A 19,861-nucleotide genomic window follows, 5' to 3' on the forward strand; every position below is an offset into this window, starting at 1 on the left:
ACATTACAGGGCAACGGTAACAAAATCAGCATGGTAGTGGCACCAAATTAGACTTGTATATCTGTGGAATCAAGATGAACACCTATATCTACATCCTTGAATACCAGATATTTTACGAAGAAGCCAGAAATACACATTAGGAAAAAAGACAGCAACTTCAGCAGATGGTGCTGGTTAAACTGGACAGCTAGCTTCACATCCATGCATATGATACTAAACAAAACTCAACTCTAAATGGATCAAAGACTTCAACTTAAAACCAGATATACTGAACCTGACAGAAGAGAGAGTAGGGAACATCCTTTAAGGAACTGGCACAGGAGATGACAAATGTGTATTGTACAGTATGCCAATAACACAGACACTCAGATTAATTATTCATAAATGAAAAGATTGCGCATTGCAAAGGGCACCATCATTCTAACAAAGTAGAAGCCTACAGAATGGGAAAAGTTTTTTACCAACAACACATCCAATAGAGGGCTAATATCTAATATATATGAAGAACTCAAAAACTAGATGTCAAGAAAACATATAATCCAGTTAAAACAAACATCTTGAGGTATTTAAAGACTTGTGGAAAAATAAGCATCCAAAGAAGCAGGGAAGACTACCCTCAAAAAATTACCAAGGAAAGGAATAATCTGACTTAGTGAAATCTCTGAAGTCTACAAAAAGATGATGGGATTCCACAAGGATGATTCAACCCCTCCATGTTAACATGGATACAGGAAAGTGCTCTGCATGATACCAAAGGAGAAGGTAAACATCGCCCCAGCTACAAACCCTTTGTGTCCTGGCTGCAAGACGCACCGATGCAATGCAGCACAGAACTTGTGGGAGTGACTAGCCAACATCTGATTTGAGTTGAGTTCCATGAGAAGAAACCCATATTCAGTGTTTCTTGGGTGACCGAGAACCTTGAGAACCAGAGACATAGAGTGAAGAAACAGCACTACTGTTTTAAGACAAACAAAAGCAAAGGAATGTCACCTAATGATATTCTGCTGTTCTCATACATCAGTGCACACACACACACACACACACACACACACACACACGCAGATATGCAATGAGTGAGTGACCTTGGAACACTCAGCCCTAAATGGGATGTATCCATCAAATTCCATACTTTGGGGCTCAGAGAACCCCATGAAAGAGGAGACAGAAAGGAAGTCCCAGAGGGAATGGAGGGCACCAAGGGAACAAGGTCCTCTAAGTCAACTGTATTGATGGACATATGAAAACTGTGGCACTGGTGGAGTATGCACATGTCTTGTATAGGTCTTCACAGCTAGAGTCCTAGAGCTGAAAGTAGAAAGCAGAACCCTAACCCAGAAACTATCTCCAGCTTATAATAATTTCTAACCATTTATAAATGAAAATTTAGTTTCCTCCAAGAGAGTCTCACTGGAGAACCAATCTACCCTTAAGGGCATGCTGCATGCCTACCTGTAGAAGGCCAACAGAAAACGCACTCAATGCCATCTTTCTTTTTTTTCTCATATAGTTATGCCAAAGCTTTTCCTTTTTTGTAAGTTCTATGCTATTATTTTTTTCTTCTCTTGTAACCTACAGGTCCTTTGTATATATATTGTGGCTTCCAGTTTAGTCTTTTATGGATTTTCTAAGTGTGTGTATTACTGGATCTCTGCATCTATAACTGTTTCTGTGCCTTTTAGTGAGCTATTTCCCTTCTGTTTTGTGTGTTTTGTCCTATTATGATGTGTTAGGTTTTTAAAAAAACTTATTGTCCCTAGAAACCTGAGAGGCAGAAAAGGGAGACCTGGATGGTAGGGGTGAAGAATTATAAAACTGGAGCAGAGGGAGGGAAGCCATAATCAGGATATGTTATGTGAGAAACAAAAATCTATTTCAATAACAGAAAAAAGGAAAGAAAAGACCCTGGCATACACCTTCTGTGCAGTGTTCACTCAGAATTGCTCATCGGCAAAGGTAAGGGGTGCAATAAAAACTTCAAAATTGTGATTCAGAGCAATGGATAGGAAACGCCCACGAAACATAAGCTTCATGGCTGCCATATGTTTCTTCCTTCTCTGGGAGAATACAGAATTCTCTCTTGGCGATCATTTAAGAATACTCTGAGCACAATATCCATTCAACAAAAGAGAAAGGTTAAAAATGTAGTAGAGCTGAATCACTTTAGACAATGAATTAGTTCAAATTTTGGAAAAGTGAAAATGTGCCAAGATAATCATCTAAAAAATGTAACATTAGGGTTGATAGTTTTAATCATCAACTTGACACAATCTAGAGTTACTTGGGAATGATTCTCAGCAAGGGACTGTCTAGGCCAGGCTAGCCTGTGGACACCTCTATGGAGACTATTGACCACCTTAATGGAGGTGGGAAATCCCACCCACTGTTGATGGTACCATAACCACGGCATGAGATCATCACCCATACGTGCACGTGAGTTCACTACTCCATGCTTGAATGTGAATATGAGGTGTAGCTGTTTCAAGTTCCTTCTGACTCATCTCCTCTGAAATGATGGAATGTAACTTGGAATTGTGAGCCAAATAAACTATTTCTTCTTTAAGCTATCTTTCTTAGGATACTTCCTCACAGAAGAGGAAATGAGACTGGGCATTTGGTGTACATAAAACCATGTCTAATTTGATCATGAGGGAAAGCAAATTTCAGAAGAAAAAAAATGTTGACATTAAGTCAGACCACAAACAAAACTAATGTCATTTAAGGTATAGGGGAATCATTTGCATAAGTGGAATAATGTATGATTATAACTCTAGCTATTACCATGTAGTGACAAGTTAATGCTGTCAAGGCTATAACTCTAAATATCAGCACGTAGTTACAATGCAATTTTTCAAAGAAGGAGAGTTAATGAGATAAGAAAGTGGAAAATAGCTCAAGACCATGTCATTCAGGAAGGGTACGCAAAATGCTTATTCTGTTTGCATTGATCATACTTTCAAGTTTTAAAAGAAGAGAGAAAGAAAGCATGAGAGAGAAAGGAAAGAAGAATCAATGCCTATTAAGCAATGAATTGGTAATAAAAGATAAACTGGGGAGTGTTGAAACAATAAAGGCAAGAAAAAATGACTTATAGGATGTTAAAATAACTAAAAAGCTAGTGTGGTGGCTAAGATGCTACACATGCCCAGGAAAGGTATAACAAGACCACTAATTATCCTTCATTGTCCAGTGATCTTAGGGGTTAGATTTCCACTCAACAGTGCAAGCGACCCATGCAAATCTGAAGACTAGGAATGGAATTGATATCTTAAATGCCCAACTATTATTCAAGCAAGAGGCAATTGTATGATCAGTACTTAAGAGGCCATGCTGAGTAGAGGATTGATGGGAGATGTCATCTGTAAAAATGCCTCTCTTATTGGCTAGTGACTAAAACACTGTTGGCCAATAGGGAAGCAAGACAGGCAGGATAAGGAGATGAGGAGGATTCTGTGAAATGTGGTAGTGAGTTGCCAGAGGAGAGGACGCAAGAGTTTGGCATTCTCCATAAGGTAAGACTTTGTAAAAAAAGATATATTAGTAGTTACGGTTTAGTACTTATGACAGAACTAGTCAACAAGAAGCCCTAGACATTGGCCAACAGCATTGTAACTAATAGAGTCTCTGATGTGGTGAAAGAACCCAGGCAGAAATCTGACAACAGAGGATGTTGATTTAGATAGGTCTTTCTATAACATCACACCCTCTTCTGATGTCTGTGGGTTCCAGGCATGCAAGTGGTGCAGACATATATGTACGCAAACCACCCACACACATAAAAAAATAAAGTGAAGATGAGTTTTAAATGATCAAAATTGCAACTTTCTGAGCCTGGACACAATGGTGTATAAGTGCGGTGCCAGGCAGTGAGGTGACATGGAAGAATGACCTGAGCCGAGGACTTGAAACCTGTGTGGCCTGCACAGTACAGTGAGTTTGCACAATTCTTCAGGTAAGGAGACAATAGGGAAAATAGTACTTATCTCAGCAAAGGAGGCTTTACTTTTGGAAAACTTTCTGTAAATGAAGAAGTAAAACAAGCTTTTATTAAAGGGGTGTGGTGCAGAAAAATAAGCAGACTGCAAGTGGAAAGAAACAGAGTCTAATTTTAGCCATGAAACTCTCAGCTCTGGGTAGAGTTAACCAACTGTTTTTACCAAAGAAAATGTATCAGTTTAAAGAATAGGTGAGGGATGGATTTTTAGCTGTGTCTGGGGATGTATATGACAAGTGTGTACAGTGCCTGCAGAGACCAAAAGAGGGCAACAGATCCCCCTCGGGCTGTAAGTTAGGGCAGCTGGGAGCTGTGATGTCAGTGTTGAGAATCTAGTTCAGTTCCTCTGGAAGAAAACCAAGCACTCTTACCATGGAGACATCTTCAGACCCCAATAGATGTGCATTTTGTCAAATATCTCAACATGCATTTTCAAGTCTAGTGTTTATAATTCAAGATCAGTGTGCCACATTTCTTATTACTTTATTTTGTTCACATTAAAACATACCGACCTTTCTGAATTTGATGGCTTGGTGTTTGTGGTTTTCTGCCAGTATCTTTTGTTTGTAATTCGTATGAAAGACAGGAAATGTGTTTTCTGTAGTCAGTAGACTGTTTAAAGTCAACAGGAGTACATCTCATCTGTGAAAACAAATAAAGGTGTTGATGAATCACTTCTTGTTCCTGATACAACACTTTGACAAAGGGTTTGCCTCCCAATTCCAGATTCCAGGTCCACCATCTGGTAGAAGTCAAGGCAACAGAAACTTGAAGCAGCTAGTCCTGTTATATTCACAGTCAAGGGCAAGCAGTGTGAAATTAATGCATAAATGCTAAGCTGAGTTAATATTCTCCACTAGTATTATAGTTTCTTAAGGAATGGCACCAGTTATGGTGGGCATGCCTTCTTGCTTTAACCTAACCAAGATACCAGCCCCTCAGACACACCCACAGGCCAAGCTGATTGAAAAAAATGTCCATTGGAATTTTTTTCCAGCTGATTCTAGGTTGTGTCAAGTTGATAATAAAAATTAACCACAACAGATGATATCAAATGTTTCAGAATTCTCAAAGATCTTTCTCATGTGTGACAAAGCACTGTGATTTTGATTTTTACAAATCTGTAAGACAAGTACCATTAAGAAAAACTTTAAAAGTACCACTGTTTATCCCTTTGCTAAGCAGCCTCACAGGAACAGACAGCAATACCCTGGGGGTAATTCTGTAAAGGCATTGGAAGGAAAAGGCAGTAGCAATACATAATAGACACAAGGTATTTTGTCTTAAAGCCTGAGGGTGATTCAATGAAAGAAAGGAAGGATGCAAAATTACCCTACAGAACACTTAATGTACCGTAGATAGGAAAACGGTAATGTAAGAATGAAGCTTGGAATGGGAAAAGCCTTTTAGTAAAATTAGACTACATATGTATGGGTTAAAAAAATAGAGAGACAATCAGAAATAAGATTCTTGGAGACAGGAGCTTTGTCAAATGTAAACTGTGTCATGAACACATGGGCGAGGTGTCAACAACACTGTTCTTTCTTCTCGTCTTCACAGATGATGCAAGACACTTAGAGATTTCTGCAGGTCATCCAGAACCCATCGGGGAAAGCCCTCCTCATCACCCTCGCAGTATCTGCACGGCTTCCATCCTGGAACATGGTATCCATGCTTGTCTCAGAAAGATGGGGGTGGAACAATGATGCAAGGGCACAGGCTGGGTTTCTAAATGAATGTCCCCATAGGAACCAAGCACTCCTAACCATGGAGACATCTTCAGACCCCAATAGATGTACATTTTGTCAAATGTCTCAACATGCATTTTCAAGTCCAGTGTTTATAGTTCAAAATCAGTATGCCAAATTTCTTATTGCTTTATTTTGTTCACATTAAAACATACTGACCTTGCCAGGCGGTGGTGGTGCACGCCTTTAATCCCAGCACTTGGGAGGCAGAGGCAGGTGGATCGCTGTGAGTTCGAGGCTGGGCTGGACCGACAGCCTCAAAAACAATTCAGAGAAACCCTGTCTCGTAAAAACAAAAAAACAAACAAACAAACAAAAGACATACAACCTTTCTGAATTTGATGGCTTGGTGTTTGTGGTTTTCTGCCAGTATCTTTTGTTTTTAATTCGTATGAAAGGCAGGAAATGTTACTTCTTCGGTGGCTACATGGCATCTCCCTGGCTACTCTCTGCATTCCTCTTCCCAGAATTCTCCTAGTTTGGCAGTTCTGCCTATACTTCCTGTCTGGCTACACCCTGCCTGCTCATTTGCCAAAAGAGCTTTATTCATCAACCGATAAGAGAAACATATCTACAGCACACAAAAGGACATCCCCCATCACTCTTGTCATCATTTAATATCCTGAATGGATATCAGCTGTGCTCATTTACTGTGTAAACCCTCAGAAATACATTTGCTCAAAAGAATAAAGCCATATCTTAATCATATTTTTATCTCAGATTAATCAGGACTCATTCCCTGCTTAGACACATGGTACTACCTCCAGCTAAAAAGAGGTCAGTTAAATTTCTAATAAAGTTTACATTTTTCACTTTACCCTGATATTGTCCCATACAATATTTAGTTTTCTGTCACAAGTTCCCTACTGTGCGATACAGGCAATTGTAGTTAAATCTGGTCTCTCAGTTGGGCGTGGTTACATGCGTGCAACCTCTGCATTCTGCAGGTAGAAGTAGGAGGATCAGAGTTTCAAGGCCATCCTTGGATAAATAGTGAGTTTGACTCAATATTTTTAAATTTTCATGCGAGATTCTCTGATTTATTGATTGAAAGTCACTTTTCTCCAGCAGTAAGTGACAGTACAATGACATCTTGCTGTTCAGGGCAGGGGCTTTGTTCTTTTCCCTCTGTGTTTATTGCTTTAGCGAAAAGTCTTTCACTTATTAATCTGAGACAACTTATTTTCATGATATTCACAACAAAATCACTATTTTTTCTAGAAATACAAATAAGTAGGCATTTTAAGCTCATGGACATCCTGTTTCCTAAGATTGACAAGCACACATTTTATGACTCATAGCATCCAAGCATAGTAGCAGAATATGGCATGATTTAAAAAGGATGTTTCTATTGTCACTTAAATAAAATCCTAATAAAAAATGTGACAAAAACTGTACAGACCATGACTTTTCAATTAAAGCCCTGAGGGTCAACTGTAAAAACAAATGCTTCTTCTATAAACCATCTTCCTGCTTTTGCTCTGCATTGATACTCTCTCTGTCACTCACATTACTATATATGCAATTGATTGCATGCTACAAACCATGTTAAATTCAGGCCACTGTTACCTGGGGAAGGCACAGTCCTCAGAGACTACCTACTACTATTTGTTTATGAATAGAAATGTTGTCAGTCTTTCTCTTTGCAGTTTTTATTTTTATTTTTGCTTTTCACTCTTTACTCTTCAGTCTTGTATTCCACTCTGTCTTCTTAATATTCCTGTCTATACCCTGAGATCAGTGTTTCTTAGCTTTGGTCAGTGAAACTCCGTGTTTTTCAGGGGAGTATGACATCTCAGATATTCATACCTAGTCAAAGTGGGTAAAATAAATGATGGTTGAGTTCTGAACTATAAATTGGACACCTATATTACACTACCACAAACTTGGGAAGAGTGTTGCAAAACTAGGCGTTTTGGAAATGACAAAGCCATTGAACTCATGAACTCACTGTAAATACGTGTACAAGAATGGACATATCAACGTTTCCTTATGCATGAAGATGAGTCTGGTGAGACTCCAGGCCTCTTTGAGAGACTCTACTCAGGTAATGTGGACTGGTATTTTATCCACTGACAATTTGCCTATGTTCCATTGAATAGACTGCACTCAAGCTCATTCAAGAAACCATCATTAAACTCAGTGAGCCTAAAAATACAATAAAAAACAGATATTAAAGTAGGAGAGGATTGGTCAGGCATTGGTGACATGCGCCTTTAATCCCAGCACTCAGGAGGCAGAGGAAGGAGGATCTCTGTGAGTTTGAGGCCATCCTGGTCTATGAGGTGAGTTCCAGGACAGCCTCCAAAACAATACAGAGAAACCCTGTCTCGAAAAACCAAAAACAAAAAGAAGTAGGAGAGGATTATTCAGAAGATGTGGAGTTTCATCAGGAGACAAGAGGACTGAGAGAGGGCAACAGGGAGTGTAAAGGACCCTGATTCAATATAGATACATATAATGTTGTCAAAGAATAACAGAAAGAGATGAAGAAAGAGATCATGTTAAATTCCATTTGAAACATGAAAGGACCCACTTTTTCTTCTAGAGATCATATTTTAACCTATCCATTAGACAATGAGTTTTCCTAGCAATCTTGTTTTTATTAGTAGTCATTCGTTCCATTACTTGAAAGAATAAGAAAACAAAAAAATATACCTGTCAGATTTTACATGTAAAGTCTTTACCATAAATGATATAAGATTATCAAATTTATATAATAAAGGAGGAAGTCTAGTTAAGTAGAGACTTTCAATTATATATGCAATATATATAATATACATATAATAAATATATACTTAGGTGGGTGGTAGTGGAGCACTACTTTAATCTCAGCACCTAGGAACAGAGGCAGGTGGATCTCTGAGTTCGAGGTCAGTCTGGATCTATAGTCCAAGTTCCAGGACAGACTCTAAAGCTATGCAGAAAAACCCTGTCTCTAAATAAATGAATGAGTAAATACTGAATTCTCCAATTTATCCTTCTTCATATATTCAATTGTTGCCTCTCATCATTTAAAATAATTTTTACTTTCCTGACTTACAAAGACAAAAATGCATGATTAAATCTCATGTGTTCAACTGAGATAAACCTGCAGGAACATCACATAGTCAAATATATAAATAAGTTCAAATTTTCAAAAGTTAACAACTTTAGGGAAAGTAGCTTTTCTGTTGTATATAAGAAGAGAGTGGATATAAGCCACAAATATACTGTTTGATCCTTGAGTTCACAGAGAAGAAAAGCTATCAAAATACGAGATGTATATAATACACAACTTGTTTTCACCAAAATATGTATAATCTATATTATCCACACTATTGTATACCAGATACTCATTCGTGATGACTTTAGAAAATATGTAGGACTATTTGACCAAGGACAATTATTAACTGATGATAAATTAAGTAAATTAGATAAAAATTCATTTCAACAGAGTTAGAATTAACGTAGGTTTTAGATATGAAGAGTATGATAAATTTTCATTGAGCAATATTTGATAACATCTCTGGTTACTTATGAAATGATAATATAATAAGGTAGACATATGAGAAGCTGAGGGCCCAGGTGGAGAAGAATAAATATTTGTGAAATTATATCTTCCTCAAGAGCCTGTTCTAATGTCATAAGTTAATCTGCTCTCAGCCCAATATTTATCAATACTTATATATAAGCTTTAAATGAAGACACAAAAACTGTTTATCACACTTTCCAGTGAAAAGGCAAAGGAACAAACTCACTTAACAGCAACCAGAAATTCACAATACTGCCAACAGACTGGAGCCATTGGTCTACCTGTCTAGAGGACATTAAAGTGGAGGAGATATTGCAGTTGAACAAATTAAATTAAATTAAATAACTCATTAAATTAAATTACATTGAATCACTTGAACATATATTGTATTTTGAGCATGGGTGCGTGGTTGGGCAGCTCTGAGGAGTGGTTGGGAAGCCCTTGTGGGGAGTGTACTAGAATCTCATCTGGATTGAAGGAATTGGTCTGACCACATTTTCCCCTTCTGAAGCATGCCATCAGACCCTAAAAACATTCTTTCATACAACTACAGATATCCTAGACCATGAAAAGGAATATACCAACCAATGCCTCCTACGAACTACGCAGTCTACAAACTAACATATTATCAAAACACATCCTGTGTAACTTAGTTCTATGCAATGACATGGGACAGAAAATGTAAAGGAGCAATTCAGGCTTCATCTTTCCCCAGCATCCTTCAGCCTTTAATGGAAGTTTGAACAAAGTTGAGAAAGTCCATGCTAACCATTTCCTGAAGCTTCATATTTAATCCTGCAGCAAATCCTAGAACTTCTAGCTCTTGAATATACTTCAACTATGTCTGTGCAATTCTGCTGTCATTTTTGTAGCCTAAGTATAGGAACATCTATTTCCATTCTAAATCAAACCCCTTATTTGAAGTTTACATTTACATTGGTCAAAGCACATTTCTTTGTGGTTTTAAATACTCTGATGATTGTTTGAGTTGCTAACTTTTTATTGTGAGTTTCAGAACTCCGAAAAATATAACCTGTTAACATATCACCAAACTCATCTCATCTCTGGCTATAGTTCACTGAACTCCTGCTATGGTGGAGTTCATTCAGCCTCATAAACACATCCCAAACAAAACAAGCTATTACATGGCCCAGGGTCTTGTGAAGGAGCCTGTCTTTCCAGAACTGTGCACAGCTAGCTTCCTATGCTTTGACCATTCACTCTAAATAGTTTCTTCTCAGAAAGTCTTGCCACAGTCTTATGAGAAAGTCTCCCTGACCCAGACTCCACTCAGAATCCAATGCAGATTACATCAGTCATTTATCACGATGTATGCTTAGTTGGTCTAAACTTTTGCCCAAAATCTGGTCCTTAGAAAGAACTTCATTTACAGTTCTTCCTTGGACCTGTGAATGATCCTGGAACTCAGAATATGCTTAATTCTTTTATTAAATGTTTCATGAGTAGTGACTCAAACAACAACAACCACCAACCAAACAACCAACTAACCACCCAACCAACCAATCAACCAACCAACTAACCAACTACCCAACCAACTAATCAATCCCAACTAACCAACCAACCACCCAACTCATCACCCAACCAAGTAACCCACCAACCAACCAGCAGGATGCAGTGCGAGTGTGTGGCTTCAGACTCCCACTTCATGTGCTAGATCATGGAAGTCCTCCATTTTCTGGAAAGAATCCAACAGCCGGAAATAAGCTTTAAAGAAATCATGACTTACCCTTGACAGCACCTAGAACTTCCAACATTTCACTTATTTATCTTGGAATTCCTTATACCTGAAGACAGTGGATGGGCTTTCCGCTCAGCAACTCTCCGTAACTGTCATAAGCCCTTCTTTGGCTCTTTCTCCTGTACCCTAACCCAGACATGGTATTTTTTTTACAATATTTGAAACTTTAATAATTCAACTTGTCACATCCTTACAATGGATAAATAAAAGCCTCTGGAAGGAATAGCTACATCTATTCTCAGCCAACACCTCTACATTCTGTGGCTACACATCATAATAAGTCAACAGGCTTATTATTCAGTAAAGAATGAAATCTTCTAGAATGACATGATTCAATGAAGACACTAACAAGGAATCTGTAAAAGGCATATACATGGAAACTTCAGTCACATGACACAAGTCTCATGCAACCATAAAATTCCATATTTTCCAGCAATAAATAAAACTTCAGGGCATTACTAAACACAAGGCTACTTAGCTGAGGAATCGGGAGACATTCTGCACTTCACAAAGTACATTGATAATGGATTGAAAAAATAAAGCAGATAGATGGTTATGTTTGATGTTTCTTCCTTATAAGATATACATGGTCTACTATTTTAAAACACTGAGAAGTGGGTTTCGATGGTAATACCTGGTGATACCCCTTTCTTCATTCCTGACCCACATTTCAGCAAGTTAGAGTAAACCTTTCTGTCTCAGATTCAAGTTACATTGTGAACCTTTTGGGTTGTTTTCCAACCTGCAGGTTAGTTGGACTTCGGTTTTCACATTTTCTGCTGTGGAATCAGAGGCTTTCTGTTTTAAAGTTTTGAACAGAGCTGGCAGATAATGAGCCACTTTATATTTCGGGGTACAATCAACACTATGTCTACATTTAGAAAGCAGCATTTGCTACATCACTGTGGGTGGAAGCAGTCAATTGTTGAAGGATCATCCCAGAAACCTGTTCAGAGTCACAGCTGACCCACGGGTCCTCAGTATGCTATCCTCTGCTTGGTTTTCTCTTCCAATACTTCCAGATCCCAAAGTAAGAATCCCAAAGTGGGCTTCCAGATCCCAAAGTGTCAACCCAGCCCCACAGCTTTCAGACACTACTCAAAAGATGTAACATTCAGGTTACAATAATACAGGTTATCTCCTTTATCCTAATGAAAATTCTTGGCTCTGCTGTTCAGATCCACAGTCCTCTATCAAATCAGCAGAAAGTAGTGAACTTCAGGGAGCTGTGTGAGACAGGCACACACAACTGTCCTCGGAACTCGTAAATGCAGGAAGTAAGCACACACGTCTGTCCTCAGAGCTCTGAAAGCAGGCTGGCATTTGCAGTCAACAGTCAACAGTGAGTGCTGGTTCCCAGAAGCAGACATAGGGAATGGGAATCATTCCAGACACACTTTCAGGATGCTAACCTTAACCATTACTTCACAAACTGCTACTACCTTATATCTGATGCCAATATTGCTTTATCTGAAAGAGAGTTCAGCAAAACAGTACCCTAGGGCAAGGAAGAGAATGAATAAAAGGTGACCTAGATAGGGACAGAGAACATAGTACATATAGGATGAAACATAAATCTTCTATATAAAGCCAAACTAGAACGAAAACAGTAATGGGAAATGAAGATGCGGAATGTGGTTATTGAAAATTTCCACATTCAGGGCATATGGAAAATTTATTGTAGAAATGGCATGCTTGCTGAGCTCAAACATTTTATAATTTAAGGTCCACCATGACCAACACTAGTGGCACCAACAAGTCCATTACTGTGCCCTCGATTTTTCCATAGAGTAGATACTTAGCAGTGCAATTCTGGAGCCTAATAAGAAAAGACATTGCAAACTTCCATGATATCTGAAGACTTTTACTTCAAGATTAGAGGAAGCAATGCTTAGTCTAGGCCCAGCAATGTCACCAACAAGCATACAGTTCATAGGTTCTAATATTTCTAAAACCTCATTTTGTCCAAAGTCAAAGTATAGTGGACACAGCTTTCTTAACAAATTCATCCCCTCCCCCCAAATCACATCAATGATGTTTCCTGCTGAAATGATGCAAAACGTTCACTGAAGGCCTAGAGAGATAGGTCAATGGGCAAAGTACTTGCTGAGCAAGTATGAGGACTGGAGCTCACATCTACAGAGTTCTTTGGAAAACTGCACGGTAGTTTACGCCTATAATCCCAATGCTCCTGTGCTAAGAGAAAACATGCAGATAGAAAAACCCTCAGATGCTTGCTGTCCTAGCCTGGGATACAAAGAAGCAGGCAACAAAGAAAGCCTGTCTCAACACCAAGGCGGGAGTTAAGGGACAGCATCCAAGACAAGCACACAACATCAGTCATCACAGGAGAACTAGCAAGATGGAGCTGGGTAGGAGCCTCTGGTGTCAACTGAAAAAAGACCAGGAGCTGGGAAGAGGGCTCAGTGGCCAAGTGTGGGCAGTGCCTTGCAGAGGACTCAGGTGTGATCCCCAGCTCCCGTGTCAGGTGCTCACACAGAACTGGTGTGCTTTTTGGACTGCAGTCAGCTGTGCTCGTATGCACACCCCATCACACAGGCGCATGCTCCCATTCAGAAACATATGCTTACACATAATAAAAAAATAAAACAGACCTTACAAGCTAAAAGAAATGACAGATTCCCAAACTGCATGTTACCAAGGTTGACCTATGTGTAAACACAAAATCTGAGTGAGCTAGATGCATTTAAAAAGCTTAAAGCACTCACGAAAACTATCTGATCAAAGACCAGGGCCAGATGGCTTTGCTGTTGATTTCTAACAACTATTGGAAGAGTTAGCACCATGTCTTAGGTTATTCCATTCTCAGAAGAGTATTTAATGCTTGCAAATATGTTCAAAGGGCCAGCAATACTCAAACATTTAGAACGGATAGGGAAATAACCACAAAATATAAACTATAACCAACACCCTATAGAGACACACATCCGAAAAAAAAGACCCCAAAAGATATTAGTAAATGGAACACATTGAAATGCAATGACCACTCAGTGCATGCAAATAGGTAAGCAGGATGCATTACAACAGAGTTAAAGACAGAAAATCTGACCATCTCCACAGATGGAGGAAAAGCAGGCAATAACCCTTAACAGGCTGTGCAGCAAAAAAAAAAAAAAAAAAGAACAGACCAGACATAGAAAAACTCTATCTAAATGGGATGAGGCCACTTGTAATAAATCAACAGCTATGTTTATGCATAATGTGAAGGTATAGCCAGATGTCTCTCTAAAGTTTGGACTGAGACAGGGGTGCCACTTTCATCACTTAAAAGAAATATAACTGTGGAAATCCTTGCTGGACAAGCCAGCATAAAAAATGAGTTGAAACTAAACAAAAAGAGACAGGAGAGTTTAAGCCAAATCAAGTTTCCTGAACACCAAATTAAACAGAGTGAAAAGGCAACCTACATAACCCAAGAACTCATACGCAACCTACATAATCAGGGGATACCCAAGTCCTAAAAATCTCTGTAATTTAACAGTAAAAGAATCCCCTAAGCTGATTAAAACTGTGATAAGCTTTCAATGTAGTTGGAGGGTTATTTTTCCCACCCACCAGTTCCCAAATAACCACTCAGGAGCTTAATATTAATTACAACTGTCTGGTCAATTGCTCATGCATATTACTAACTAGCTCTCACAACTAAATCAACTCATTTATATTATTCTATATTTTACCATGAGGTTTATGGCTTGTTACCTTATGTCTAGCTTCCCTGGAAGCTACACGGTGTCTCCTTGACTCTGCCTTCTTTTTCTCCATGACTCTGTTTGGATTTACCGCCTAGCTATATTCGGCCTGAGCTATTGGCCAAAACAGTTTTATTCACTAACCAGTTATAGTAACAAATAGTTTCAGCATACAGAAGGACATCCCACATTATCAGCAGCAAAACAATCACTTAGCCCAATTAAAACTATGTCAGACTTTCAATATTATTTTTTTCTGTTTTACATTGCAGGGTTGAACACGACCAATTTCTTGAAAGTATACAGTTACTTGAGCATATTCCCTCTCATACCCCACTAACCACTGAGCCTCTCAGTTCCAGAAAGTTTGGCTTCCAATGTTATGCCAGCTGTACGTATACAACCATATGGCTATAGTTCAGGGCCCACAGATCAGAGAATACATAAGGCATGCATCTTTTGAGACTGACATATTTTATTTTTAAATAATTTTATTTAAATTAAAACAGTATTATTTTACATACCAATTGCAGTTCCCTTTCCCTGTCATCCTCCCATCCTCCCAAACAGTCACCCTCCCATCCCCCCATCCTCTCCCCAGGGAGGGTGAGGCCTCTCATGGGGGATCATCAAAGTCTATCACATCATTTAGGGCAGGGCCTAGGCCCTCCCCCATGTATCCAGGCTGAGAGAGTATCTGTCCATAGGAAATGGCCTCCCAAAATCCATGCACTAGTGATAAATACTGGTTCTACTGTCAGAGGCCCTGTAGACTGCCCAGGCTTCCCAACTGACACCCAGGGGTCCCGTTTCAGTCCTATGCTGGTTCTCCAACTGTCATACTGGGGTCTGGGAGCTCCCACATGCTCAGGTCAGCTGTTTCTGTGGGTTTCCCCAGCATGGTCTTACATAAATCCAACCACACTTAACCTCTTAGATGAGAAAGTGGTAGGTACCCTTGAGCAAATTGGTACAGGAGACCACTTCCTGAACATAACACCAATAGCACAGACACTAAGATCAACAATAAATAAATGGGACCTCCTGAAACTGAGAAGCTTCTGTAAGGCAAAGGACACAGTTAACAAGACAAAAAGCCAGCCCACAGAATGGGAAAAGATATTCACTAGCCCCACATCTGACAGAGGGCCGATTTCCAAAATATACAAAGAATTCAAGAAGCATGTCTCCAAAACACGAAATGATCCAACTAAAAAGTGGGGTACAGAACTAAATAGAGCATTCTCAATAGAGGAATCTAAAAATGGCTGAAAGGCACTTAAGAAAGTGCTCAAGAAAGCCAGGCATTTGTGGCTCAGGCCTTTAATCCCAATACTCAGGAGACAGGGGCAGACAGATCTCTGTGAGTTCGACACCAGCATGGTCTACTGAGGGAGTTCCAGGATAGCCTCCAAAACAATACAGAGAAAACCTGTCTCGAACAAAACAAAAAACAAAAAACAAAACAAAAAACAAAGAAAGTGTTCAACATCCTTGGCCATCAGGAAAATGCAAATCAAAACAACTCTGAGACTGACATATCTTATATCTTTAGTTGCATCCATTTCACTGCAAACAACGTTGCTATTACATTTACAATTCTACTGTAAATAGAAATGACTTTTCTTTGTTCCTCAGCGGGTGGACCCTTAGGTTGGGTTCCCCACTAGGTTATTACGAATAATGCTCCAGCAAACACGGATGTGGAGGTCTACGAGAGGCCTTCAGGTAAAGGCCCAAGAGGGATACAGCTCAGATACGTGTCAGTGCTGTCTTTGCTTTGGGGAGGAATCACCATACTGATTCTTATTTTAGAAGAAGATGTACAAATAGCCAACTAATACATAAAAACATTGATATGACTAACAGTTGGGCAAATATAAATGAAAACATCAATGAAATAACAATCTCACCTCAGTAAAGAGGGCTTATTTATAAACTAAAGACAGCTAGAGTTGACCAGCACATGACAGCAAGGGACCTTTGCAATTTCTGATGGGAATGTAAATAAGTGCAAATATTATTGGAATTGTACATAGTTTCCTCAAAAGAATCACAAAACCAGATGTAATGGTATCCAATAAGGCTTGCATTCATAGTCTAGGGTAGTCTCTCCATCCTGGGTGCTTCTTTGTTTGGCTGTTTGCTTTTTGAGACAAAATCTCTCAATACAGAGTAGGATGGCTTACAACTTGTGGTTTCTGCTCTCTCTTCTCCCTGTGTTGGGAGTGCAGGCTGTGGATAGCCACTCAGCTTCATAGCACTGACTGTAGGGAAGGAAAGAAGGAAGGAAGAGAGAGAGAGAGAGAGAGAGAGAGAGAGAGAGAGAGAGAGAGAGAGAGAGAGAGAGAGAGAGAGAGAGAGAGAGAGAGAGAGGAACGGAGGAAAGAAAGGAGGGATAGATATAGCACCAGTATTTATCAACTAGTTAATGGATTAGAAATATGCTACAAATATTTGGCAACAAAAATTAGCCCAATACCATAATATATGACAATAGTGAAGCTAAGTATAATTATGTTAGATAAGCCAGGTAGAGAGAGATGGTATTGCATGATCTCACTCACTTGTGGAATGCCAAGTCTATCTTTGAGAAAAGTGTCTCCTGGCAGCTACATGGAATGGATAGAGAAGGGTAATGCATGCATAGTAAGCTGTACTTCAGAGCTGTCCTGGTGCTAGTGCACTATGGCAATAATGTACTACAATATTTTCCCTATAAAGGAGAGATATCATGTCTCTGATATGAGCACTGCACCATGCATATTAGTAGAAGCATCACTGAAATGTATTGCAAATAATTTGTCAATTAAAATGAATTCGATTACTTGGAAGTTAACTGCAGTTCCACATTTTGCAAAGAAACAAATGGGCCTATTTTATGGCTACTGGCACTACAGGAAGTGTGTATTTTACTAATCAAAGGCTAAAATGTAACAAAGTGCTGGCTGTTTCTTAGGAGTGTCTCCAGGCTTTCTTAGGGGAATAGTCTCAGCAAAACTTACACTTAGGTGTAGAGTCTGAACACCGTCTTGCATAGAGCACTAGGCAGCAGGGGGCCAACATTAACATATTTTCTGTGAGGACACAGTATTGACTGTGTTCCTGGAAATCCACTGATGGTGTAGATACGAGTTGGGCAGCAGAGTGTCATGGGGGCTTTCACACACAGGAACTGATGATGACTTCTGTTGTCAACCAATGAAAATCCCTTCTAAGTAAGTTAGGTGAGGAATGAAACTTTTATTGATTTTTGTTGTCTTTTTTAATAGAATGGGATGGCAGCTTAAGTTATGTATTCTAAGTCTTTGCAAAGATGGTACATTTCCTGAAGCTTAGGACTGGTGACACTAGCTATCTTAGATGGAGAATAATTTCATGAGAATTTTAATGCGAGTTTCAATTTGTTAAAATATTTTTGTCCTGGATGTATTACTAGGTGAAGTTGTCTGTTCCACCTCACATTTATCTTCTATAGACAGCGGACATCCCTAGTGTCGAGTCAGAGACGGGCTTTCATTGCTGTTATCCAGGGAAAGAGGTGCATGATTTCTTTGTGCTGATGAAAGGTGAGTGCAGACATCCAGCCCACGTCAGTGAAAATTGACCCATAATTTTGTTTTATCCTGAAGAGAAACAGTGATACAGTTTAGAGATGGGAAACATTCAGTTGAATGCTTGGGGTGTGACAATAACTAGCACACATCTGCAAACATCAGCTCAGCCTGCAATTGGTCCTCAATTCTCTGCTTCACAGTACGCATGAGGTCTACTAACCATAGCTCCCACAGAAAAGCAGAAACCACAATGTGAATTTCAACTCTTTAACAAGATCAGATATATATCTGCAAGGTTCTTTTAGAAACCCCCTCTTCCACTTGTACTACTCGTGAAGGTTCTGTCTTACGAAATGCATCTTCATTTAAGAGTTGAATGTGTGTGCTTACTTATCATATAAAGGCTACACACCACTTTCAAAACAAACACAGAAGGTGAGGACCTATTGGGAATTCATGATGGGATGTCAACTGGTACTTTTAGAATACACTGATCGACTGTGTTTCAAGGGGATAGCAACGGCGTGCTGAGCCAGGTCACTTCATATACACCACATTTCTTACTTCTGGTCACAGCACACAGGAAGGTGATGTGAATGCTACCTACCGAAACCTTTGCATTTTCTAACAGCCCTGGAAGGTCTCTCACCCATTAAATCAACCACACTTTCTGTCCAGTCTTTTCGTATCCTCAAGCTAATTGCTATCACATTGATTTCTGTTGTGAGCGTAGTGCCAGGGATCCCTTCATTGTTTGGCTATAGTGGTAGCCAGGACAAGTAAGAGCTTTGTTCTTATCCACATTGCTTGTATTCTTGGTGCATCATAACTTTAATTAATATTCTTTCAGTGGCATCCTTGATGCTTCTTGTCCATTGTAAATATCTCAGTGATCAGGAAGGTAGCATATTATTTTCAAAACAGCATTCTGGATTAATACTTTTAGAAAATGTACTAAATGCCTGAGTCATAAGGTATTCCCCAAAACCTTATGAATATAGTTTAGATTATGCTTTGTTTAAATGTAACAGTGTTTAATGGACATAGTAGGTTCTATTTACATACATTTGTATATATCTAACATATTATTTTATACAAATGTACCAAGAGTACATTTGTATATATTATATGTATGTATATAGAAACATACATACATACACACATTTAGTAAATCAAAGAAAAAGAAGCTATCAATTTGAAGGGATGAAGGGAAGAAAAGGAGGCAGGAAGTGATATAATTCTATTCCAATTTAAACATTTAAAAATAAAGTTTAAAAAAACAAAAAAATGATAATTTTTATTATATTGTTTTCATGTATCTGTAGGAAACAGATATATCACTACTAGGCAACGGGATGGCCACAAGATTTATCATAAAATCCAATACACTATGTAATGACATGAAGACATTCATTTAAAAGGCTTCTTTAGCGGGGCAGTGGTGGCGCACGCCTTTAATCCCAGCACTCAGGAGGCAGAGGCAGGCGGATCTCTGTGAGTTCGAGGCCAGGCTGGACCGACAGCCTCCAAAACAATACAGAGAAACCCTGTCTCGTAAAAACCAAAAAAAAAGGCCTCT

At 39.1% G+C, this 19,861-nt stretch overlaps 1 protein-coding gene across 2 annotated transcripts in view; it reads right to left on the reverse strand.

Moving 5' to 3' along the window:
- Positions 1 to 19,861, reverse strand: part of Lrriq3 (leucine rich repeats and IQ motif containing 3) — a 96,635-nt gene that overhangs the window by 19,518 nt on the left and 57,256 nt on the right. For both annotated transcript variants that reach the window (XM_040751552.1, XM_040751551.1), the window contains one exon: positions 4,507 to 4,636. In XM_040751552.1, the coding sequence (XP_040607486.1) occupies positions 4,507 to 4,636 (130 nt within the window). The remainder of the gene's footprint in view (positions 1 to 4,506; positions 4,637 to 19,861) is intronic.

Source organism: Mesocricetus auratus, unplaced genomic scaffold (genome assembly GCF_017639785.1).
Source record: "Mesocricetus auratus isolate SY011 unplaced genomic scaffold, BCM_Maur_2.0 Super-Scaffold_100009, whole genome shotgun sequence".
Lineage (NCBI taxonomy): Eukaryota > Metazoa > Chordata > Mammalia > Rodentia > Cricetidae > Mesocricetus > Mesocricetus auratus.